Source organism: Conger conger, chromosome 10, assembly GCF_963514075.1.
Source record: "Conger conger chromosome 10, fConCon1.1, whole genome shotgun sequence".
NCBI lineage: Eukaryota > Metazoa > Chordata > Actinopteri > Anguilliformes > Congridae > Conger > Conger conger.
The window spans coordinates 30619012-30641843 of NC_083769.1; the positions used below are offsets into that span (position 1 = coordinate 30619012).

The window sequence follows — 22832 nt, forward strand, 5'->3', positions numbered from 1 at the left end:
GCAGTACCATTACTGTATTCTTCATTATAAACTGCGCATTTACACCAATCAGCTCTCACACAGATCATATAGCCAGGATGAATCTGAAAAAATACAATAAATGAATTGTGTGTTGCAGAACCCTCATTAAATGGGTCATCGGGAACTTTGGGAATCGCTGCTCTTGTTCCCTCGTCTTGAGATGCTCCCTCTCTCGCGACGCTTAACTCTGACTGAGCTGACTGATTCCGCTGCTTCTGTGACAGGTGGCTGTTGCTTCAAGAAAACGGCGTAGTCTCCGGGCGCTGCTTCTTTGTCCCTGGGTGCGTTCGCTTACGTCTCTCTGGAGAGCTCCGCAGACGCACACAGCGTGTTCTCCGCAGCACTCCTGCGTGAACGTAGCCCTCCCCTAACGCCACATCTGCTCTCTCTTCTCAAAGCAGAGTCTAGAAGTGATAGGGCTTCCAGGCAGCTGTGTGTCCACTTCGTCCTATTGAGACATTCAACAGGACACTCGCGTCTCTGTATGCGAGTACCGGAATACGGCACTTTGCCAAAAAATACAGTTTTCTTTTTCACTGCGCAGACTAGTCTTCAGACTGCTGTGAGGCTCTTTGAAATCCAGAGCAAGCACATGAGCTAGCTGTTCCCGTTTACTTCCAGTGGCTCCCAGTGCTGATATATGGTACTGCAAACTGTACATAGTGACTCGGTGCTCCATCTTTTGGGAAGACAGAACAAGTGTCCTATGTATGCTGAAGTAATTTGTCTTCCAACATATGGGCATTCACAAACGTTTCTTCTTTATTTATCATTGTGGGTTTTGCTTATCGGGGCAAAGCAGTTGTTTTTCTAGGGTAGGGACATCTTAAACCCACTCAGATGGTCCAATGTTGTAGTGAAAGTCTTTCAAAAGCATAGCTTGTTTTTTAACCTCTTCAGTATTTCTGTAGAACAGAAGCCTTTCAATGTTTGTGCTAGAATTGTAGAGCAGAAAAAAAAAATTTGAAAAAAATATACAGACACAAAAGAATCTACATATTTAATTTGTTTACTGCTTACAACAGTCATGTTGCTACAGGGGTTTGAATTCAATTCCACCAAGATAATTAAGCCATTACTGTAAACAGCAGTTGGCATACACTCTAAACGGCTTAACCGTTGAGTGAGGAACGGGGCTTACAGTCAGATAATGAGCTGTGTGTGGTAGGTGTCTCCGTTTGCAGCTGTGAGGCCCTGCTTCTCTCCATAAGGATTGGAGAGGGAGAGGCTTTGAGTCCATCGTCATCATTAGCTGGGGACACATTAGCATGTGACATGTCATCAATATAAAAAAGGAAATTATGATGTGTATTTATTATGTGCCAGTTTATAGTGCACTACATACAGTATGTGCCGCACCTACATATTATTATTTACGTAATCGAAACCGTCGTAAACAGTAGCTCTGCATGGCCTTGTTTCTGACTTGATTCCTCTTGCCCCTTTCTGCAGTTTTCAGGAGAGGTTCCAGAAAACAGGATAAATGTTGTGGTGGCCAACATGACCGTGATCGACAAGGATCAGCCCCACACCCCGAACTGGAACGCAGTGTACAGGATCGTGAGTGGAGACCCCTCTGGCCACTTCATCGTTCACACGGACCCTATCACCAATGACGGCATGGTCACTGTGGTAAAGGTAAGTGTCATCCCAAACTCACTGCTGGATTCCTGCATGAATGCAGTAGCCAATCTCTCCCAGAAATAGTTATTTTGGTGTATGCTTCTTGATAAAATTGCCTGCCTACTTCTACATCAATTGATCTTCGACTGAACAATCATGAAATATTTTGATATTGGCAGTACTGAAAGAAAAACAGTTCAATGCATTGTGACAAGCTTATATTATTAGTGTTGCTTATCTCCTAATCAATTCTGAATTGAGCAGTGGTACAATGGCTAGTAAGAGACTTGTTGTGGCACAGTAGTTTGTCTGCAGAAGCTCTGCTTCTGTTCAAGTCAAGTCGTTTCAACGGAGGTATACTTCTTATTGGGCAAGTGTGTGCCCTCCATTTCAGTAAACATGTACAGTTTACTGGGAAAACTTTCATAAATAAGGCTACCCAAAATGTGCAAAATCTTCCCCTCATTTTAAAGTGACTAGGTGATTATTGTTATTATTTGAATATGATTATTATTATTATTAGTAGTGGTATTAGTATAATAATAAAAATAATTATAATTATTGTATTAGAGTATAAAATGGCACTCCTCTGATAATTCAGGGAAATGCAAGCAGGCATAATGAGAGCAGCCCCCAGCACACCCCACGCCGCTCTGCGAGTGGTGCTGTCGGAACGAGCTGGCTCAGTCTTGTCCTCCATGACACCCACTGGGCGCAGTGGAGCAGAATCACAGAGTCACAGAGTCAATGTGACAAAGAGCTGGGCGGGCGGGGCTTTCATCAACAGAAAGGATGTGGGGGTTGGGGGGGGGCGGGGGCAATAAGACCAATGCAGCAAATTAAATATTGATTTCTCAATTACTAACATGTTCTCTTTTATGCACCCATAATATTTTACCTGCCGTTGTAAATTCTGCTGTACAACAATACACCCTCCTGCAGTTTACTGCCGAGAGTAAAAGTCCCATAATGCCCTTGTCCCCCTGGAGTTTCAGCAGAAAGACGATAGGTGCTGAGGTGGAGGGGGGGCAGCGGGATTGGGTGGCTCGTGGTAGCAGAGGGAGGGGTTGGGAGCTCCATTTCTTTTCAGCGTGTAAAAGAATAATGGCCAATACCCTAATGCCCTCTGTCTGAAGAAAATCTGAAATGACCCTCCATGATTTCTTTTATTTTAGTAATGATTTTTTGCCCCCTAGTTAAACATTGGTATTTTGCTCCTCTTCATTATCTATAGATGGCTGGTTTTATAATCCTCTCTCCTCTCCCTGATATAAAATTCAGCAGGCAGCAGTAAGCTGGAATAACAACCCAAGGGGGGTTATCAAGAGATCATGAAATAAAAGACAGTGCCCCTGGGAGCCTAAAGAAAGAGACTGCAGCATTTACTCATCGAAAGCAGCAAACAACACACTAAAAAGCAAGAGCAAGCACACGTTTACGTGCACACACACACTCTGCGAGACAGAGTGACACCCGACCAAAGGCATGCTTGTCTGACTGGCTCCTATCTGAGAACCCCCCCAAGGGCTATATCACCGTCAGAGACAAGAGAGATACTTTATTCTTTTACAGCCTTACACAGTTAGCAAAGAGGCACAATGTCAATCAAGAGAACCTCTATGAGGGGCTTATTGAACTGGTACAGTCCTTATTATTAGTCAGGTCATCGTCTTGCTATAACCATCTGTGATTAAGTATGTAACAGCTCAGGCTAGGAGAAATGCCAAAGCACTTACCTGTCAAAATATGAGAATATCATACACATTGGATGAAAAAGCCTGGTCTGAAGCAAAGAGTCCCCACTGCATATCCTGCGCATTGTTTTGTGATGTGCTTAGTGAGTATGCATTCAGAATTTGTATTCTCATTAGGACCAATATGTTTAGCAATTAACTGAACTAGTGTCTGCAGAAAGCGAGTGAGGAAAAATGTTTTAATATTGGATTTAATGAAAGCTCAACATTTGTACCTTTAAAATTTGTCACCGATTTTACTGCCATTAACAGGACTTATCGGATTTGCAGTAATGAGTGGTTTTGTTTTCCTATGCCCTTGTATATATATAAAGAAACCTTGAACAAAATGCTAATGAGTTGACCACAGTTGCAAAGGAAGGGACAGGCAGCAAATGTACAAGGTTAATATGGTAATATATTGCCTGGTGTGAATATTTTCTCCTAATTCTGGAACTCTGGCCGTGCCCTGACCCGTTCACTATGCAAGTTTCAAGTGACATGCACTCACTGCATCAAACCAATTTACATGATTATGACCCACAATATATGAGCAACTGTAATGGTAGCTCAATCAGTGACACGGTCAATGAAGCACAGACATGTATGACACCTACCAAAACATGGTAGCTTATGTTTCATTTTCACATTCTGACTATTCTTATGCACTGTGAAGCATGCTGCCGTACACCAGCTGTTTTATATTTTATGGTCCGCTTTGACCAAATGACAATGCTTGTGGGCAGGGAATAGATGAACTCCGCTGTCCGGTTCATCTGGAATGGATCTCCGGGTTCCTGGCGTGTCTGATATGAGAGTCGTCTCCAGAGCCAGTTCACCAAAGAGCCGGTTTCTCCTTCCTGCCACCGCTCGGCATAATTTACATGTTATTATGCCTCGCACCTCTCTCGCACACTCTGTGCTCGTTTAATTAGCAATTAGAATATGTAAATTGTAATGTCGGATGAATATGGAAATAATAGTAGAGGGCTGGCGGTGTATTGGGGGGTGTTTGGGAGCAGAGGAGATGGGGGTATGCCCGCCTGGGGCTCTACACCATCCTGCGCGTGTCCCTTAATTGCAGACCAAAGCCAGAAGAGCCGTGATCAATAATGGCTTCCCGATGGGTCGGATCAAAGTGAGTGGGCCCTGATCAGAGCGGACCGCGTGTCCCGCTCCCCGGCGCTCAGCTCCCCGGCCTCGCACCTCCAGAGCGCACGCAGCACCATTGTCACGTCTGTCACTTCCACTCCCCTGTCACCCACGCAGCTTGTTCAGTGCTGCTTTTTATATCTCTGCGCTGTCCATTACCATCAGCGCTAAGCCGCTAACGCAGCGCAGGCACAGATGCGCACCAAATTGTTATTGTCGACACTAAACCCGAGTCCCAGCCTTAACCGTAAACCCGCTTATTGTCTGCGCGCTAACATTACGCGAACATATATTTGTTTTATTTGAACTTGTAATCGCAGCATCTTCATTAAAGCTGCATAAAACTGTCATTTCACTTTATTCTCAAGTGCCAAATCTTCCATAAGCCCCCATTTGTCAAGTGACAGCCGCGCCTTCCTCACTGCAAGCGTGAAGATGCCATGACAACATGTTATGAATACTTAAAGCCTGTAAGCTCTGCTCACTGTGGGATGACACAAATGGTGATAAAGGTCACTTAAACTTTAATAAAGCCTCATACTTTCAGAAAGTAAACCAGCAGTCTCTAATTTTCAATCTGTGGGCTTTCTCTATCTTATGCTTCCTCTTCTGTTAGGGTTATCATTTTGTTGTTGTGTTTATTGCCCCAATGGTGTCTGGAGAAAATAATTCACTGTCAAGTGTTTAGTCTAAATCTGTTATACAAGTGAAAGTGATTTAATGGGTGTAATTGGTTTAGATGGGGAGTAGCATGACACCTGACAGCCCCTGTGCATTTTGAATTGTTTGAATTGTAACTTATTTAAAAGGACTCTTCCCTCGGCTCCTGCGATACAACGTTCCGTTGTGCTCTCTTCAATAATGTACTGTTATTCTGCATAGCTATTGTAGCGGTCCAAAAGGCTGTGCCAACATGTAATTGTGTGTCTGTACAGTATGTGGTCTATATTATAGATACATACATTAAATATACTGTATGTCATTAAATAAAAGCATGTTTTTACACTCTCAATCTTACCTTGTTTGTCCTTTTTCCTCTTTTACCTTCATTTTGAATCATCCCCATGCAGCCTGTGGACTACGAGCTGAACCGGGCCTTCATGCTGACTGTGGTGGTGTCCAACCAGGCCCACCTGGCCGACGGCATCGAGTCCTCCCCTCTGTCCACCGCCGGGGTCACCATCTCCGTGATGGATGTCAACGAGCCACCCATCTTCCACTCCAACCCCAAGTCCATCCGCTTCGAGGAGGGCGTCCCCCCCGGGACCACACTGGGCATCTTTACCGCCAACGACCCCGACCGCTTCATGCAGCAGGTCATCAGGTAGGCCTCTAGGAAAGGCAGGGAGGGACCGTGTCATCTGCATCAGTCACCCGGCTTTGTACAGTCGCGTTGTGTCTTTTTTCCTTCTAGTGGAGAAATGCGTTTGGGGTTGGATGAACCGCTCTTAACCTCACCGGTGTGCCACTAGAAATGGTGAGCCAAGGCCCCTGTGGTACAGCCTCGGGCTTGTTTCTGACAGCCAGATTTCAAAAGAGGCCCTGACAGCCCCAGTATTCCACAAATTTCACACAGGTGAAAGCGATCCCGAATCGCTGGGTCAGGGGGATTTCAACGGCTGCTGTTGTCATGTAGAGAGAAGTACCTCTTCAATTAAATTGGACCAATTACACAAGTAAATTTTCATGCATACCTCGATTATAGTATAATTTAATAGTGCTGGGTTGACCTGGGTCAGCGCACTGACTTGTTATTCTCATAGCTCAATGCAGTATATACAGACTGAAGCATTGTATGGCTTAAATTTTTTTCTTCCCTACAGATTTTTTTGCTCAAGTTCATGTTCACCTTAAATTACAATTATGCTGTTTTAGCATAAAAACTAGCTATTGTTCATATTAAAAGAGCTGACTGCCAACAGAGGATCCTTCTGCTGAACAAATTCAAAGGGCTGGACTTGTGGCTTAAATCATTGATTGGTGTGTCTTGGGTGTAACATGCAGTAAACCCAATAATCAGAGTGTCATCTTCTGTTCCCTTGCATTTGCCCCCGGTGGATTGATAATATAATGGTGGATTGAGCAAGACTTATCTTAGAAAAGACAGATTTATCTTTCATTTTTTAAATTGGACTTTCAGTTCTCCTTTGAATTGTTTTGTTTAGTTATGGGGTAACAGGTGAAATGACCAGGGTTTAAATTGCTAAAAACATCTAATCACTGTATTTAAAAAATGTGAAGGATGAAGAATAGGGTTAAACAAATTGAATGAGTCCTGCTTTTTTATTCGCATCCAGAACCGTCATGCATAGTGGGGGAAAAAAAACATCATGCACAGTGAATCCCCAGGACAGTATTTGAAAAACAATGCAGTGCATTTAGCTGATTTAAAATGTCAAAATAAATGCTAAGAAATAATTGGACATGCGGTTCACCATGGCGCCTTCTAATGTGTCCTCATTTGCTGTATGTATGAGACATACATGACTTTTGACAATGTTATCCAATGCACAACATGCCACAAACAATATTCTGGTCATATGAGGCCTCTATTGTAACGTTCCACCTGACTTAAGTAGTGCATTTTTCGTACTACAGAGCTCTCTCTGTTAGGCGACAGTGCACGTTTCATGAGTTTTCCATTAAATGACAATTGATGCCCAATATACATGTAATCAGACATTTCAGCTGCATCAAAATACAATACCACCTTTACCATGAACACACCATGTCAAGACCAGCCTGCCACATGGGCGCATGGTCATTTGCTATTTGCAGCGTAGGCGCTGAACGGGAATATGAAAACTGCCTGCCCAAAACTAGCAAAGACACTTACATTTGGGTTACAAGATAGAGCCCTGTGACTCTGTCTGTACACTGTCTGTATAGCAGCACTGTTAGGAGAGCCCAGGGCCTCTCATACAGCCTTATGAAGGGGTGAAAGGTCCGGGTGTAATGAGCTGTAAATTTCCACACAGCAAATCCGGTATCTCTCTCTCCATCTATTGATTGTCCCTAATATCGAGCCTTCTTTTCGCAAGTTCCCAGGGCCAGATGGCAGCATGCCACCTTTCCAGCATCGATCTCCAGCTGGTCTCACTGGGGATAACTCTCGGCTCGCTGGCTCAGAAAGCGTTTCAGCATTCACCCTCTCTGAATGCAAACAAAATTCAAATAACAAGCAACCCCATAAAAGCTAACAGGTTATCTGAATAATTATCGGCGATTTCTTCAAGAAAAATGCCTCGTCTTGGTGAGATGTGGGGCTCGGTGAGGCACTTTGTGACATCACTTGTTCAGTCTGTGAAGTGCCATGAACCATGAAGGACCAGCCATCTATACCGCCGTACATGAACCGTACATGAACCGCGCTGAGATCTCAGCAGCCTCCCGCCTCCTGTCTATTGGTAACAGCCCGAGCCAGACACCCCCATCCGGCACCATGGGCTTCATTCAGACGGCTTGATTAATTATTAGCTAATTCAGTTTGGCAATTATCTGTGTGGCGGAACGAGAGATGTGCTGCAGAAGAGAGCAGAGGGACGGGGGTACGCATCCCCTTTCTCTCTCCCCCGGTGAGGCGGGTCTGCTTCCTCCGTGTCTCTTCTCCGGGAGAAGGATCTAAACAAATTTACCAGTTAATTTCACAGCAAATGAGAGTAAATTGGGTGTACATTTTAATTTAGGAGGTGCAGGCATCACCAGCTGGGCACGCCAGCTCCGGCCAGCTGTAGACCTGAGAGCGGGGGTCCGCGTAGCCCAGAGCCTGACGGCGGTCTGTCCCCGGTCTCTCCGGTCTCTCCCCGGTCCTTCCAGCCACTTAACCATGGATCAACATGGACACTGCTGAGTCTCCCAGTCGCTGTTTGTTTGTCTTGTTAGCCCAGAGGAGAGCTGTTGTGTTTTTTTTGTCTGATAATTTGCGCCCCCGCTGAGTGTGTGCCGTCACTGGCCGGCGCTCTTGGCTGCGTAGCCATGGGGGGAAGATTAGCAGGGAAGGAAGATACAGTACATCCCTTTTTAATAGCAGGATGGTCTGAACTGCCAGTTTTATCCTCCATCCTTGATAAGACATAACCTGCATCAGCCACCCCTGCAAGCACATTTTCTACTTTCTGATTTCTACAGAAATCATTTCTGGGAATTTACATTTACTATATGCAGGGTTTTCTACTTTGCATCAGTGCAATTTTCAGTTTCCTTATAGTAGCTGCTAAAATCCTTTCCAGTAAATGTGAACTGTTGTGTATTGTTGTTTATTGTAAGTGTGGACTGTTGTTTATTGTTGTTTACTCTATGTGTGGGCTGTTTATTGTAAGTGCAGCTATTGATCTTATATTTTGAAGTCAGGAAGCTCATGGCATCCTTTTTTGATGGAGAGTTTTGCGAGTGCCTTGTTCCCTCAGGGTGGAATGGAATATTCTGGATGTTCCTCTTCTTCTATTGCTTGTCCCCTGCGTTGCTTAGTTTGACCCAGATCAATGGCTGTCTCTGACGTGTGAGGCTCGGAGACCGAGTGAGGGGAGAAGAGTGGGGGGGGTGATTGGGGGGTGTGGGAATATAACGACCAGTCAGCCCCTGCTAGCGGTATAAAAAATGCATGCTGGCACTGGACTGAGGCCTCCGCTGGTGTCCTGGGTGTTTATGAATGCGCTTTGTTCCCATCACATGCAACGGCTCGTCAGCCCTGTTTGACAGGTACTGCTCTGCCGCGCCTGTCAGATAATAAACCCAGCGCTAAAGGTCAGTGTGATGCATGGACATGCTCTCATGCACCCTGCAATGCCATTCCCCCATTCCTCTCCTGGCAGACTCATGTGTTTGGCCTTGTGCTCGGCCCATTCTCTACAGAAAAGAAAAGGTGCCTGATTGTTTAGATGCCAACTATACATCTAAGTAAAAGCTTAGGAATTGCCCGGTCTAGCCTTTATATAGTGCAATTGAAGTTTCATTCCTTGTGCGCCTTTATTGTGGGATTATGTGCCTAATATATTCAATACACATCCTTTTTTAAATTCTTCATGTTTAAGAAGTGGTATCCAGGGAAGAGATTTGTATCGGGCTTGAAACGAGACCTGATGTATTTATGGCCTGACCCAAACCAGCCAAAAAAACCATATAGGAATAACAACACCAACACCATGCAGCACAATAGAAAACAATGCAGTGTTTCCCGGAGAAAAGCTGTTCATGAAGGTGTTTGTGATCGTGGAACAAGGGGAGCAACACTTCCGCTAACTGTTAATAACATTTGACAGTGCCGCAAAGCAAACCTTCCCATTTTTTGTTATGATCATCTAGCAAGTGAAAACAGCCATATTTGAGCTTTTGTGCTTATTTTGTAGACATGTTTTCCTTTCTGTTAAATGTGTCATTAAGTTTGCCGCTTGCAATTCATCAAGAAGCAGCACAAGAACAATGTTGTATTTCTTTCAGTTTGTGTTTGCAGAATGTATTGTAGTGGCAGCTGGTGGGTTCATTAGCTAGCCGTGGCAGTGTGTGTATAGTCATGTGTGTATGTGTCACGCTCAGAAGTTTTAGGATTGATCTGTGGGATAGCCAGTTAGGCTTTTCCTTTTATGAGTGTGACAGGTTTACATTTGGGTGGCAGGTTAGGGTGTAAAAAGAGCAGTCAGTCCACATGCCTGCGGGTTTGGAATTCCATGCTGGTTCGTCGTTGTATGCTATGTTGCCTACGAATGAATGAGTGCAAAGGATCTGCCTGATCTGTCTCTTTCTGAAATTACAACAGTATGTTTATAAAAAGGACAAATAATTGTTTGCAATGATCCGGACAGGCTAGCCAGCTAATTTTAGTGGCGTTTTATTATTTTGTTAAACATGGCATTAATAAGTTTTCTGCTGTTTGTATTGATCGGAACAGGCTAGCAATCTAGCTTTAGTGCCGTTTTTCCTTCTGTTTTCATTATGTTGATAAGTTTATCACTCCTGTGTTGCTGCTTTAATTTGCTAGTTGAGCAGAATGGTACACTGCAAAAACTGGAGGCCTTGCCTGATTGTAGTCAATTGTTGTGAACAGCTGGTATCAGTGTTGCTCCACAACAATTTGTAAACTTCTGTTGGCAGCAGGCCCGTACCTGATCTGACCCGATGTCACAGAGCTAAAAATAGGCCTAATTCCCAGTCCAATCACAGTATAGCATGTCAAGATACAGGCCTCTAATTCAGAGCTTGGATATTAGCAACATTTAGTATTTTTCTGGCCAGAACTATTTCCATTTAATTTCATGTTTTCTGAACAAATTTTTTTGTGAAGTAATTGTGGATTTAACCAATGCTCAAGTCTCTTGAAGCTGCATATTGGAAAGGAAAGTGATTCTGTCGTTTTACTTTCCTACATTCCTATAATTGAATGGCTGGGCCACTGTGTCTCTTCGTGCTACATCTGCCACATCCAGTCCAGTGTGATTGTATTCTGCTTACATCCATTTTCTGAGTTATATGCCTCCTCTTCCTTTGTGATGGCAGCCTCATGCTATTTTGGACCATCTGTCTTCTTGCAGGGGACCCTGTCATTTGTTAATGAGGCAACATATTCGCTGTGTGATATTCCAGATGAAAAACGCTTCATGATCTTTGCCTGACAAAATTATTAGCTCATACCCTGTTTGGGGGTGGGGAAAAGAAGATCACATCTTGCTTCTTTGTTATAACCAGCAGTCAACTGTTAGTTGTCAGGCAGGAGTGGTGCTGTGGTGGGAGGTCTTCAGGCTGGGAAGCAGGAATCTGCCAGAGCCCAAAAAACAAGTTGTGTCACAGATTGTTTAAAGATTTGGTTTTTTGAGTTAATTACTTGTAGACTAGGAGTGCACATTAAGGACTGACTGAGTCTCTGGACTGAAATCTAAACTAATTAAAGGGATTGGAATTCTGCCTCTTGGTCCATACCTTCAGGTACACAGACTGAGCGATAGTAATACCAATATTTAATGAGCTTTTGTTTGCAAATGAACTCTTCCCATGCAGCAGAACCCCATACGGCGTGTTGTATCTCCCCCGCCTCTTTCCCTTCGATTCTGTCTCCACAAGCATGGAGGGTGGAGTATGATAAAATAGGCCTCCTTCTGAGGTGTTCCAGGCATTCAACCTTGACAATTAACTCTATATATTCATTACCTGGTGGTAATTAAAGAGTACTTGCGCCTGAGGGTCAGTAATGGGCTTTGCTGTGAATCCCCTTACTCTTCCTGAAAGAGGCAGAAACATGTCCTGCAGCGGTGCGTTCTCTAATTACTCCAGCAACAGCAATCACGGTTCCCTAGCCAACCAGCAGGGGAGGAGGTCACATGATACCACCTCACTCAGCCGTGCAGATAGAAACCCCTCTGTATTCCTTGCATCTATTTTCATTTGATACAGCCACTTACCTTATGGTGCACACAGTAATGCTTCATTAACTGTGGCTGCTTTGAGTCAACCAGGCAGCTGTTACAGATGATGTCCACAGCCAATTAAAAGTGGAAAGTTTTTCCTACATTTGAAAAAAATAAAATGTCGTTCTGAAGTTGTTGAACAAAGAGTACAACAGTTTAATTAACTTTCCTTCAAATGTGACATAAAGCAGGAAATTAATTAGTGGAAGTGGCTTTTGAACAGATTGAGGTGATGTAAGTCTGGACCCTGGACTCAGCTGACTGGTTGTTAATGCATCCATTTATTTTTGATACAGAAATTAGTATAAGCCACCTGACACCGCAAGTGTCTTTTACTAATGCAGTGAACACTAGCAAATGCCAGTGAAATATTATGTACTAATACTTATCCTACAGGTTTTTATTAGATCTGTTTTAAGTACTGTTTGAGGAACTTAGTTAATGCTTAGTTAAATATTGAAGGCTGGGCACCTGGGGATTAGACCTTTGCAGAATACTTTAAGGGCGTTGGGTGCGAATTGTGCTTCAATATATATATATATAAATATATATATATATATATATATATATATATATATATATATCAGAGATATATTTATAGATATATATACTGTACAGTACTGTAGGGCAACATGACAAGGAGGTCCTGGGTTCGAATCCCCGTCTGTGGCCTCTCTGTGTGGAGTTTGCATGTTCTCCCCGCGTTCGCGTGGGTTTCCTCCGGGTACTCCGCCCAATGTACAGTACTGTGCAAAAGTTTTAGGCACCTGTATAACATTCTGTACAGATAAGATTCTTTCAAAAATAATTAAATGTAAATGTACTAAATAAATGTACTATACATTTTACATTACATTTTAGTCATTTGACAGAACAGTTAAAAACTGAATCAAATCAATATTTTCTGTGACCACCCTTCGGCGTTAAAACAGCATCACTTCTTTGAAATAGCCAACACTGTCCTGCAGTTCTATAAGACAATCAGCAGGGAGGTTGTTCCAAGCATGTTGGCGAACTTGCCACAGTTCTTCTGCAGACTTGGTTGGCTCCTTGCTTCTGATCTCAGACAGCCTTGGTCAGATTTTTATGTAAAAAGTAGTCAATTGCTTACAGTAATGTGTTACTTTTTAAAATTAAATACAAAAATGTCTCTCTAAAATTAAATCTTTTGGAAAATGAATATTTGGAAATCTCAAATGTGTTCTTTTATACTAACACACAAAAAAATAAACATATATCTAATAAAGTCTAGGGTGCCTACGACTTCTGCACAGTACTGTATATTTTCATAGTTGCCTCTTCAATAGGAACCATACTGTATGCAGGGCCAGCCATTTCTGGGGCACTGCCCAAAACAAAGGGCGCCTTATATTTGGATAGGGATCCGATAGGCTTACGGAGCCTTTCAAAGTCTGCTCGAGCGATGCTGCAGAGCTGATGGCACAAAGCTCAGCAAGCGTGAGGTTAGGTTCCCGCTCACACAGCATACAAAGTGTTCCCCGCACTGTTGCATGTTACAGACACACCAGAGCTGGTGACTGTTGTGTTTCAAATGACAACAAAGTAAACGTGCTGCATTCTGTTGCTGCCGCCCAGTTTGTTCAAAGGACTGGCCCCTGCGATTCCAGTTTCACACACCGCAAGCCTTACGCGGGGAGTCCTGCCAGCCTGCGTGCTATCCCTGTCACGTCTGCTCCTGATCTTGTGCTGAAGCTGTGTTAGGAGGCAGATCTGCTGGCTACCTGCAGCTTCATTTCTGCTTTCTGTATCTGGGCTGAGAGATTAGGGAATGCCCATGCTCCTACATAGGCACGGCTGTGTGATCATTCCCAGAACTGTGGGCTTGTCCTCAGTGGGGTTGATATCCCACCGCTTCTTACATCTCTTTCAAAAGCATTTGTTCAGAGTGCAGGACAAAGCGGCATAGTGCTCTGTCCTGACCTGCCAGATATAGTCTGAATAAAGGAATTTGCAAAAGCATAAAGGTATAAATTAAATTGAGATGCTTCTGTCCTTGGTTCACAGCTAGCATGAAAATGGCTGGAGTGGAAAACAGCAGAAATCTGTAAATCCTCTGAATTATTTCTGTTCCCGATTCCTTCTGTATTTGCTCTCCTTTTGTCCTCGCCATGCCCCATGTGTTAAACAGAGGAATAATTGGGTCCAATGAGTTGTACATAAGAGTGGAAAATGAGGTGAAATTGACTGTAGGCTGCAGGCTGAAGAACAGAATTCAATTTGACTTTTAACAGTGTGAAGGTCACACTGGAACCTTTACTTTGGAAACAAGTTAATCAGTAATCAAGTTAATCAAGTTAAACTGTTTGTGTGTGTGTGTGCATTTGTGTACATATCTGCCTTTTTGCTAAACCATGTGAGAACCATGGTACGCTAAGCTATATTTTCATTTTCTGTCAGACAGAGCAGGGTAACTGAAAGATAAGCTGTCTCCTGAATATTAATGTCCTGTCAGAAGAGGTACTTTTGATGTGATGCTAAAAACTGCTCACACAAAATGGGGTAACAGTGTTACTTAATCTTAGGGGATCGTGTGTACATTTTTGAGGACTGAATCAACAAGGCATCATAATTAACTGTATTAATCACAAATGTCAGGTGCTATGATGAAGGCGTTCCAGTTTACACCATGCAACTTTCTGCTCTTCCCAGGTACTCCAAGCTGGCTGATCCAGCTGACTGGCTTAGCATCAATACCAGCAATGGACAGATTGTCACTAGAGCTGTTCTAGACCGGGAGTCCATCTACGTGAAGAATAACATCTATGAGGCCACCTTCCTAGCTTCAGACAATGGTGAGTATCTGTGTGTGTGTGTGTGTGTGTGTGTGTGTGTGTGTGTGTGTGTGTGTGTGTGATTGTGTTCCCTGCTGAAAAAAACTGCTTAAGAAACACTTGGCAGCTGGTTGACCAGTTCAGACCAGCTCCTCGCTCAAAATGGTTTAGCTGGTTAATCATTTCAGACCAGCTTCCAGCTTGCCATAGTTTGACCAGCTCAAGCTGTGTTTTGAAACAGCTCAGACAAGCTCCCAGCACTAGCTGGCTGACAGCTCATACCCAGCTAGACCAGCTTTATTACCAGCTTGGCCATGCTGGTTGACCAGCTCATACCCAGCTAGACCAGTTTTCAAGCTGGTCAAGCTGGCATAGCTGGATTTTACAGCATAGTTATGAGAACTGAGAACATAACCCATGTGACCACAGACTGGTGAGTGAGAGATACAGAGAGTGACTATATTTTGTTTCTCAGATAAATGTCAGGTGCATCTTGGGTTACATCAGTACCTCCCACATGACCACAAAATTAGTGAGAGACAGGGTGCTTGTCCGTGTGTGTGTGTGTGTGTGTGTGTGTGTGTGTGTGTGTGTGTATGCTTGTGTGTTTGTGTGTCTGCATGCATATTATTCAGATGTTGAAACAGAAGGTTCCTTTTCCCTGTGTGGATATATAAATCCCCTTCTTGCCCTGAGAGGTGTGTAGAGCAGGACCACCATGGAGTGTTCTGTGTTGCCTTGTGATCCATACAAAAAATTGATCTGTCAAGGAAGAATTTGGCTTGCACTGCTCTCACTGTGAGCTACACCCATGCTGGCTGTGGGGGAGGGAGAAAAGTTGCTTTTGAGCAGAGACTGTTTAGTCCAACAAGCTGTTCATAGCTATTGATCTCTAAACCTCTCTCCCAACTCTGAGTTCTCGTTTTTTCCTGTCACATGAATGAGGCTCTGGCTGTTTGTTCTGCAGAGCCACAGCAGGAGCTCAACAGAGTACAAATTCAATCACAGTAAACAAACATAGTTGGCTTTTTCTGCAGCGGAAGCAAAAAGCCACTTTTTTTTCTGAAGAGAACCTTATCAGTGTGGCACAGTGTATTTGTGTGTTTACCTAAACTTGGAGACAGCTTTCGAAATGTGATTGACATTGCCAGTGTCCATGATGTGCAACTTCCTTGTGTTTTCAGAAAAAGGGATTAGACTGCAAACCCATTAGGGCTGCCACACTTCTGTCACCCAAAAGTGCATTACCATCGCAAGTCGCCTCTATTTCTCACTGAGCTGTGACAGTTTCAAAGGCTTTTGCGGTCTCGACACGGCCGGATCTGAAGTTTCCACACGCTTTGCGCTTTGGTTTGAATTGACCGCTCCCTTGGCAGGGTTTTCAGTGGTGACAGGCTGGTGAGCAGTGGGAGAGGGCCCCCTCCTCTATAGGAAGCGGTGCATTTGAAGTCATGGCTTTGCCTGCCTGCCTGCTCGTTCAGAGAAGGGGACTGACTCCAGTGGGGGGGTGGGGAGTGGGGTTGGAACGGATTCATTCGCTCACCATGTGAGACATGGTTGTGAGGCGCATTAACTGGTGAATTAGCCGTGTGAGCGCAGACAGTCTGGGTGTAGTGGGAGTGTCAGCACCGATAATGCGAAGGGGATTATGGTAATGGGAGCTGGGGGGTGATGGCATTTGGAGAGTAAACACTGTCAGAGAATACATTAAAATCTCAGCCATCGTTGTCATAATCCGTTAGGCACAGCTTTTAGAAAAGCACTCTCTTTGTACCTATTAATAGTGTGTTTTAACCTGGGTGTTTTTCATTATTTTTTGGAGTAGAATAAGTACAGGAAAAGCTTGCTGGAAGCCCTTTTTCTCAGTGACATCTTTTAGGCTACATCAAGCAAATATTTAATACAAATTCCTTTGAGGAATTTACACAAACATAATTATTTATTTAGGTGTTTAAAGCCCACGTAGTGCTCGTATCAGCTTGAGAAAGCCGTCACTACATGTCCCCCGTACAAGATTGTGATTAACAAAGTCAGGAGTCTTAAGCAACTGGTACAGTGGGAGTTTGTTTTCTGTGTGGTTTAAGAAAGGCCAATCTACTAAGAAACATTCAGCATGCCAAGTAGATAGATAAATAATTGTAAAGCAGAGCTGCTTTGCAAAGGAAACAAAGCACAATCAATCCAGTGATCCAGACTACTGTAGAACTGAGTATAGCAGCTCTGGACTACACGATTTACCCCTTTGACTGAAAACTCAGCCTGATGGGTATAGTATGGCGTCTGGAAATTTCCAACTCTGCTTTCACTCCCAGATTTAAAAAAAACCCAACTAAAACAAAAAGCTGTGCAGTGAAAATGATGTGACTGAGTGTAAGTCTCCTGAGTATATAGCCTCGTGCAGGATTCTGCAGTTATTGAGCAAATGTGTTGTCAAATTGAAGTTCAGTGCATGCTAAATCACAGCAGTATTTCCCCAAGAGGAATTTGTCATGTTAGTCTCTTTACTGACTGCTCCCACTCCCTCCCTGTACATTAGTATGTGACACAATTCATTAATTTAGTCATTTTACCCCTAATAAACCACATGTCTTTGTACATTGTAAGTCATATCGTGGTTTAAAGTCCTAAAATGTTTGTCAGGAATACCTCACGTTTTGTTTATGTTGCATATTTTTCCCACTTGGGGACATTAAATGTAATTCACTCTCTTTGCCCCATGCCCCTCCTTTAATGAAGATAAAACAGTATATATAAAGGCTCATAAATGTAAATGGCTTTCGGGTATAAACAGCACCTCCTTGCCTGCCATTAGACCAGGCTATCCACAACTGCTGTTTCTTGAAATGCATCCAACAATCAGAATTTCTGCAATTAAAGAAATTGCATCCACATCCCATTCTCAGTCACCAAGCCTCTTTTCTTCCTCCAATAAGTACTTAATGTGTTTATGCTGTTTGGCTACTTTAACTTGAGTTATTATTTAGCACTTTAACCATACAAAATTTCTAAATCTGTTAGTTTTACATAAATCTATTTATGCCTCTTATCCTAATAATGAAATATGCTATCTGTCAATTACCAGGGAAACATTAGCTTAGATTCTGTAGAATTACTGTGAAATTGTGATAATTAGGGCTGGCTGGAGGCTATTTCTATCTCAGACTGTTGACAGTCAATAACGGCACAAAGCTGAAAGTTCATGGCTATCTTGAGGAATGGAAAGCGCTGGTGTTTTGTAATTCTGTTTCTCTGTCCTAGTTGTAATCTCTGTCTGTGTTCTGGCTTCCCAATTGCTCAGGGCAACCACTGAATCTGTCTGCATCTATTCTGTCCTTCTCTGCAAATGTTCCCATTGTTCTCCTCAATCAATGCAAATGACAGATGTTTGTGCGGTTTTTGTGTGTCAGATTGCAGAGAAAAACGGCCATTATCAGAGGCAGATGGGCTTGCCTTACAGAAATGCGGATATAAAATCACTGAGAAGCTGAAAAATGCAGCTTGGTCAAATATTTATGCACCATTTTATTTTGTTGTATTTTTCATCATTGTGCATGTCTCGGGTGCTTTTGTATAGTTTTTTCTTTTTTTTGCAGCAATGGTTGTGATTCTTTTCCTGGAGTGAAAGTTGTTCTGAATGGCAGTCAGAATTCTCATATTTCTGTCACGTAGGGAATTATCCCGAGGCATTGCTCTCCAGCAGCCAGTACGGTCCACGGAATAAGCTCGCTCGCTCCCTCCGGAGAAAAGAAGGCATTGTTCCGCCAGAGCATTGTTTGAAAAGGGCAGTCAGAAGTCTTATCAGCACCGCGTGAGGGAACTAATGGAGACAGATGCCCGAAACTGTTTGCTTAATTCCGTGCTCGCTGGTAATTATAGGCTCCTTTCAGCCGGAGCTTGCTTTCTGACCTGACGCGTCTCTGTGACTGCCAGTTTGCGCCAGAGCCGGGGGTCTGACAGCGGCTGTGAATGTGGCCCCTTCCTCAGGCTCTCCCCCCGCCAGCGGAACCGGCACCCTGCAGATCTATCTGATCGACGTCAACGACAACGCCCCTGTGCTGCTGCCCAAGGAGGCGCAGGTCTGCGAGCGGATCAACACCAACTACATCAACATCACGGCGGCCGACGCCGACGTGGACCCCAACGTGGGGCCGTTCATCTTCGAGCTGCCCTCCTTCCCCCCCAGCGTTCGCCGCAACTGGACCATCTCCCGCCTGAACGGTGAGGGCTGCCCTGCCGTGCCCACTCCCAGCACCCAGCTCACGACGTCCAGCATTTACACCATGGCCTGAGGGGACTGTGTGTATGCCAAGGAGTTACCTTGGCTCAGTTAGTTTATCATTCCTGTTACTGTACATCAACACCAAATGATAGCACTGCACATGATAGTATAGTACAGCTTTTGATATAGGGATACAAAACTTGCACTTCATAGTAAAAATATCAGATGGCATCAATAACTAATTGAGAGCATAAGTTAGCATGAAATGTAAAAATATATACAGTCCTGCTTGCCCAGCTGTGTGTGGATATTGTGTCAGAGGCAAGTACCAGGCAGTTATTTAGGGTGAAAAGGGCGATGTTTTTAACCCACCTGCTCATCTCTGTCCCGCAGGTGACTACGCCCAGCTAGGCTTGCGGATCCAGTACCTGGAGTCTGGAGTGTATGATGTGCCCGTGATTGTGTCGGATTCGGGGAACCCTCCGCTGTCCAACAGGTCCATAATCAAGGTGAAGGTTTGCCACTGCGATGAGAACAGGGAGTGCACCACCATCGGAGCTGTGGCAGCTGTGGGCCTGGGGACCGGGACCATTATCGCCATTCTCATCTGTATTATCATACTGCTGAGTGAGTGACCCCCCCACCTCTCTCTCTCTCCCAGACACACACACACACACACGCACATGCACACGCACACACACACACGCACACACACTCACACTCACACTCACACTCTCTCACACACACACACACACATATGCACACACACAGACACACACAGGTATGCACACACATATGCATGCATGCACACACGCACACCTGTGCACACACACACACACACACACACACATGCACACACATGCACACACTCACACGCACACACACAGACATACATGCCACCCACATTCTCGAACAAATAAACTCACACTCACCCACTGAGAAACTAATACAACACCTGTTTTTTTCCGCCACACCACTGGAGCGGTGAGTGTGATACAAAGGTTTAAAAACGCTGGTAAATAGCGCTGTTGGCTGGACCCCTGTGGCAGAGCACCACTGTAAGCCTTTGTGTTCTCAGCTGCCACTTTCTGACAGTGGCTTTGATACGCTGCGAATAAATTCTGTAAATTTACAATTACTGATCATCAAAATGCACAATTTCCAACACTTTTCAATCGCTTGAATACAATAAACATAAACCAAAGGTAATTTGTTTGCTGAACCAAATCACTTGTTTCGAAGTATTAGCCTTTCAAAATTATATACACACATTACATATGATACGACTGTCTTTTCATTCATTACAATGTGTCTATCAATGAATCCAACTACTCAAAATTATAAGTGTAACATTACTCCTAAAGCGTAGCATTATGGAAACGACAGTCCGTGTTTCGATCATTAATATTTCAGGATAAAGACAGACAGCAATTACTTTGGAACATGATCCATTTTACCAAATTGGATGTAATATTTCATCAGCATCCTTTATCACAGGGGTTTTCAACCTTTTTTGACACATAGTGTGACGATCTGTGGGGCGGCGTGAGGATTTTGGGTAATGATGTGGCGCCGACATGGCTCAGGCAGTAAGAGCAGTCGTCTGGCAGTCGGAGGGTTGCCGGTTCGATCCCCCGCCCGGGCTGTGTTGAAGTGTCCCTAAGCAAGACACCTAACCCCCAAATGCTACTGACGAGCTGGTCGGTGCGTTGCATGGCAGCCAATCGCCGTTGGTGTGTGAGTGTGTGTATGAATGGGTGAATGAGAAGCATTAATTGTACAGCGCTTTGGATAAAGGCGCTATATACATGCCTACCATTTGATGTATGTTGTTTTTCTGTCGGTATGTGTGAGGATATTTTGTGATGATGTTATGTTGCTGTGGGTCCGTGTGAGGATTTGTCAGAGGATGTTGTGTGATGTGTTTGTGAGGCCAGGAGAGGACGTTGTGTGATGATATGTGAGTCCATGAGATGATGTGTGATGATGTTGTGTGTTTGTTCCTGTGAGTCAGTGTGTGGATGTTGTGTGTTGTGTTCATGTGTCAGTGTGAGGATGTTGTGTGTGGTGTTTATGTGAGGCCAGGACATGATGTTGTGTGAGGATGTTGTGTGTGGTGTTTATGTGAGGCCAGGAGAGGATGTTGTGTGTGGTGTTTATGTGAGGCCAGGAGAGGATGTTGTGTGAGGGTGTTGTGTTCATGTGACAGTGTGAGGATTTGTGTGAGGATGTTGTGTGTTGTGTTGCAGCTATGGTCCTCCTCTTTGTGGTGTGGATGAAGCGCAGGGAGAAGGAGCGTCAGACCAAACAGCTGCTGATCGACCCAGAGGATGACGTCAGAGACAACATACTGAAGTACGATGAAGAGGGAGGAGGGGAGGAGGACCAGGTCAGTTCAGTTCCTACACACACACACACGCACACACATACACACACGCATACACACACATGCACACACATGCGCACAAACACACACACACACGCATACACACACACACATGCACACAAACACACACACACGCACACACACACACACACACACACACACGCATACACACATATGCACACAAACACATACACATGTACATGCTCACACACACACACGCATACACACACATGCACACAAACACACACACACACGCATACACACACATGCACACATAGACACACACACACACACAGACACACACACATGCACGCACACACACAACACAAACGCACACACACACACAAACACACACACATGTATCCCTCTCTCTCTCCCTCCCTCTCCCAGGACTATGATCTGAGTCAGTTGCAGCAGCCCGAATCTCTGGATCACATCATCAGCAAGCCCCCGGGGGTTCGGAGGGTAGACGAGAGGCCTGTGGTCCCTGAGTCCCAGTACCCCATTCGGCCAGTCGTGCCTCACCCCGGAGACATTGGGGACTTCATCAATGAGGTGCAGTACAGTGTTTTGAGTATGTTTAAACTTTGTATGGACTTTTATGGACTTTCCATCAGCCACTCTGAGAGAGACTCTGCAATGGATATCTTTCCACTTCGGCTGGAACTACTGTACATGTTCATCATGGGGGAGTACAGCAGGCTGACAGAAAGTGCCTGGAAATGTAATGCATCGTGATAAGGAGTCAAAGTCTTAACACACAGGAGAACATGTTCTATTGATTTGTACCATCTTTTTTTGTTGTCTACTGTCTTGTTGACAGTCGGCAAAATGGCAAAGCCCAGATTGGCTGAATTGCTTGTTGCCTTGTTGTCAGATGTTTTTATGTTCTATGTTTTTATGTACTCCACTCTCAAGTCATTGGGTAGACAGATGGTAGTACTTTACACACGTCCCACACAACTCAATCGGGCTTATGGCCCATATTCATAAAGCATTTCAGAGTACTAGTGGCGATCTCACGTTCATTTTTCCACCTTCCACAGGGCCTGAGGGCAGCAGACAACGACCCCACAGCACCGCCCTACGACTCGCTGCTGGTGTTCGACTACGAGGGCAGCGGCTCCACCGCCGGCTCCGTCAGCTCCCTCAACTCGTCCAGCACCGGCGACCAAGACTACGACTATCTCAATGACTGGGGGCCTCGCTTCAAGAAGCTGGCCGATATGTACGGGGGAGGGGACGACGACTAGAGACCTCCCCGCCCCCACCCCGGCCGGCAACGCTCCAATCACAGGCAGAACCTGAAACTCACCCCACCAACTGCAACACCAGTGAGGACTGTACAAAGAGGCAGCTTTGTAACCGATCCCCTCCAGCAGACAGTATTTGAAACTCTTTTCTTTCTTTTTGTCTTTCCTTTTTTTATTTGCTATATTTAGCAGCAATGCTTCCTTCTGACTTCTTTTTTTTACGTATTCACTCTCCTTAAACACGAGCTGTCTGCTAGCA

At 44.4% G+C, this 22832-nt stretch overlaps 1 protein-coding gene across 1 annotated transcript in view; it reads left to right on the top strand.

Annotated features, from left to right (window-relative positions):
* Positions 1 to 22573, top strand: part of LOC133138566 (cadherin-4-like) — a 296079-nt gene extending 273506 nt beyond the window's left edge. The window contains 8 exon segments of the mRNA XM_061257438.1: positions 1474 to 1659; positions 5600 to 5853; positions 14594 to 14736; positions 18700 to 18933; positions 19328 to 19561; positions 21184 to 21323; positions 21711 to 21875; positions 22367 to 22573. Coding sequence (XP_061113422.1) covers positions 1474 to 1659; positions 5600 to 5853; positions 14594 to 14736; positions 18700 to 18933; positions 19328 to 19561; positions 21184 to 21323; positions 21711 to 21875; positions 22367 to 22573 — 1563 coding nt within the window.
* The last annotated feature ends 259 nt before the right edge of the window (positions 22574 to 22832 follow it).